General features: G+C 40.9%; 1 protein-coding gene across 1 annotated transcript in view; it reads right to left on the minus strand.

Moving 5' to 3' along the window:
- Window positions 1-1,210, minus strand: part of LOC107579478 (TATA-binding protein-associated factor 172-like) — a gene marked incomplete at its 3' end in the record, with an annotated part of 4,097 nt that overhangs the window by 1,302 nt on the left and 1,585 nt on the right. Inside the window, exons 3-6 of the mRNA XM_016265310.1 lie at window positions 835-956; window positions 559-726; window positions 394-471; window positions 185-314 (exon numbers count right to left, since the gene is read on the minus strand). Coding sequence (XP_016120796.1) covers window positions 185-314; window positions 394-471; window positions 559-726; window positions 835-956 — 498 coding nt within the window. The remainder of the gene's footprint in view (window positions 1-184; window positions 315-393; window positions 472-558; window positions 727-834; window positions 957-1,210) is intronic.

Below are 1,210 nucleotides of genomic sequence, written 5' to 3' on the forward strand. Positions count from 1 at the left end.
TTTTAATCACTGATAAGAAGAAATGTTTCTTGTGCATCAAAAGAACAATTTCTGAAGGATCATGTGACACTGAAGACTGGAGTAGTGTCTTCCGAGCATTCTCCTTTGCCAATATTATTGTTTTTACTGACCCCAAGCTTTTGAACAGTACCGTATACAAGCCATCCAAGAGTTAAATTCTCACCTGAATGGGTGTTCCTGAGAGGATTATTCTGTAGTTGGCGGTTAACTGCTTGATCGCTTTAGAAAGTTTGGTCTTTCCATTCTTTATGACGTGACCCTCGTCAAGGATACAGTAATTAAATTTAATATCCCTGTATGAGAAGATAACATTTAAACAATGACACTTTCTTTCATCCCACTGTATATGAAGAATTATAAACAAGTTGTTACCTGAAAAAGTCAATGTCATTTCTAACGACATCATATGAGGCAACAACGAGATTGTGTTTCTTCACCTGGTGCTGCAACCTGCATAAATTGAAACAGAAAATTGCACATGCATTTCCTATTAAATTTTTCAATATTTATTTAACAAGCAATTTCTTATGATGGTACCATGCTCTTTCCGTAGGGGGGCCAGTATAGTGCAAAGGATTGAGATACTCTTTAGAGCAGAACTTCCCGACCTCATCCACCCAGTGTCCCGTCAGGGTAGGCGGACACACAACTATGGAGGGTAAAGGGCAACAGTCGGGAGCCTTTGACCTGGCGTACTCCTGAACCCTGCACACATGCAGCAGCACAGTTTAGCAGGTCAAATAAAGTCTTGCATTTTAACTATATAGAAATGCTGCAAAGCCCCGGGAAGGATGAAGTTGGTTTGGGGTGTACCTGAGGAAATGATCGCCTGCCAGAATACAGATAGACTGTAGGGTCTTACCCAGACCCATATCATCACACAAGATCCCATGAAGCTTGTACTTGTTCAAAAATGCCAGCCAGTTCACTCCATCCTACAAAAGAGAGCAGGACGAAGTTTAGAAACAAAGTCCGATTCAAATCACTAGCAATTTATGCAGTCAGACCTAGTGCTGGGCAGTATACCGGTTCATAATGAATTCTGGTGTTTATTTTTGTTATGATATTAATTTTTTAAATACCGCAGTACCAGTGTATGTCGCTTTAACAACGTTCGGACCGCGACACTGTTTGAAAGGGGTCTCTTTTCACTGTGGTGAGGGAACAGCTGTATGTGTTACTAAGCGTG

The sequence above is a fragment of the Sinocyclocheilus grahami genome, unplaced genomic scaffold, assembly GCF_001515645.1.
Source record: "Sinocyclocheilus grahami isolate Dianchi unplaced genomic scaffold, SAMN03320097.WGS_v1.1 scaffold17683.1, whole genome shotgun sequence".
NCBI lineage: Eukaryota > Metazoa > Chordata > Actinopteri > Cypriniformes > Cyprinidae > Sinocyclocheilus > Sinocyclocheilus grahami.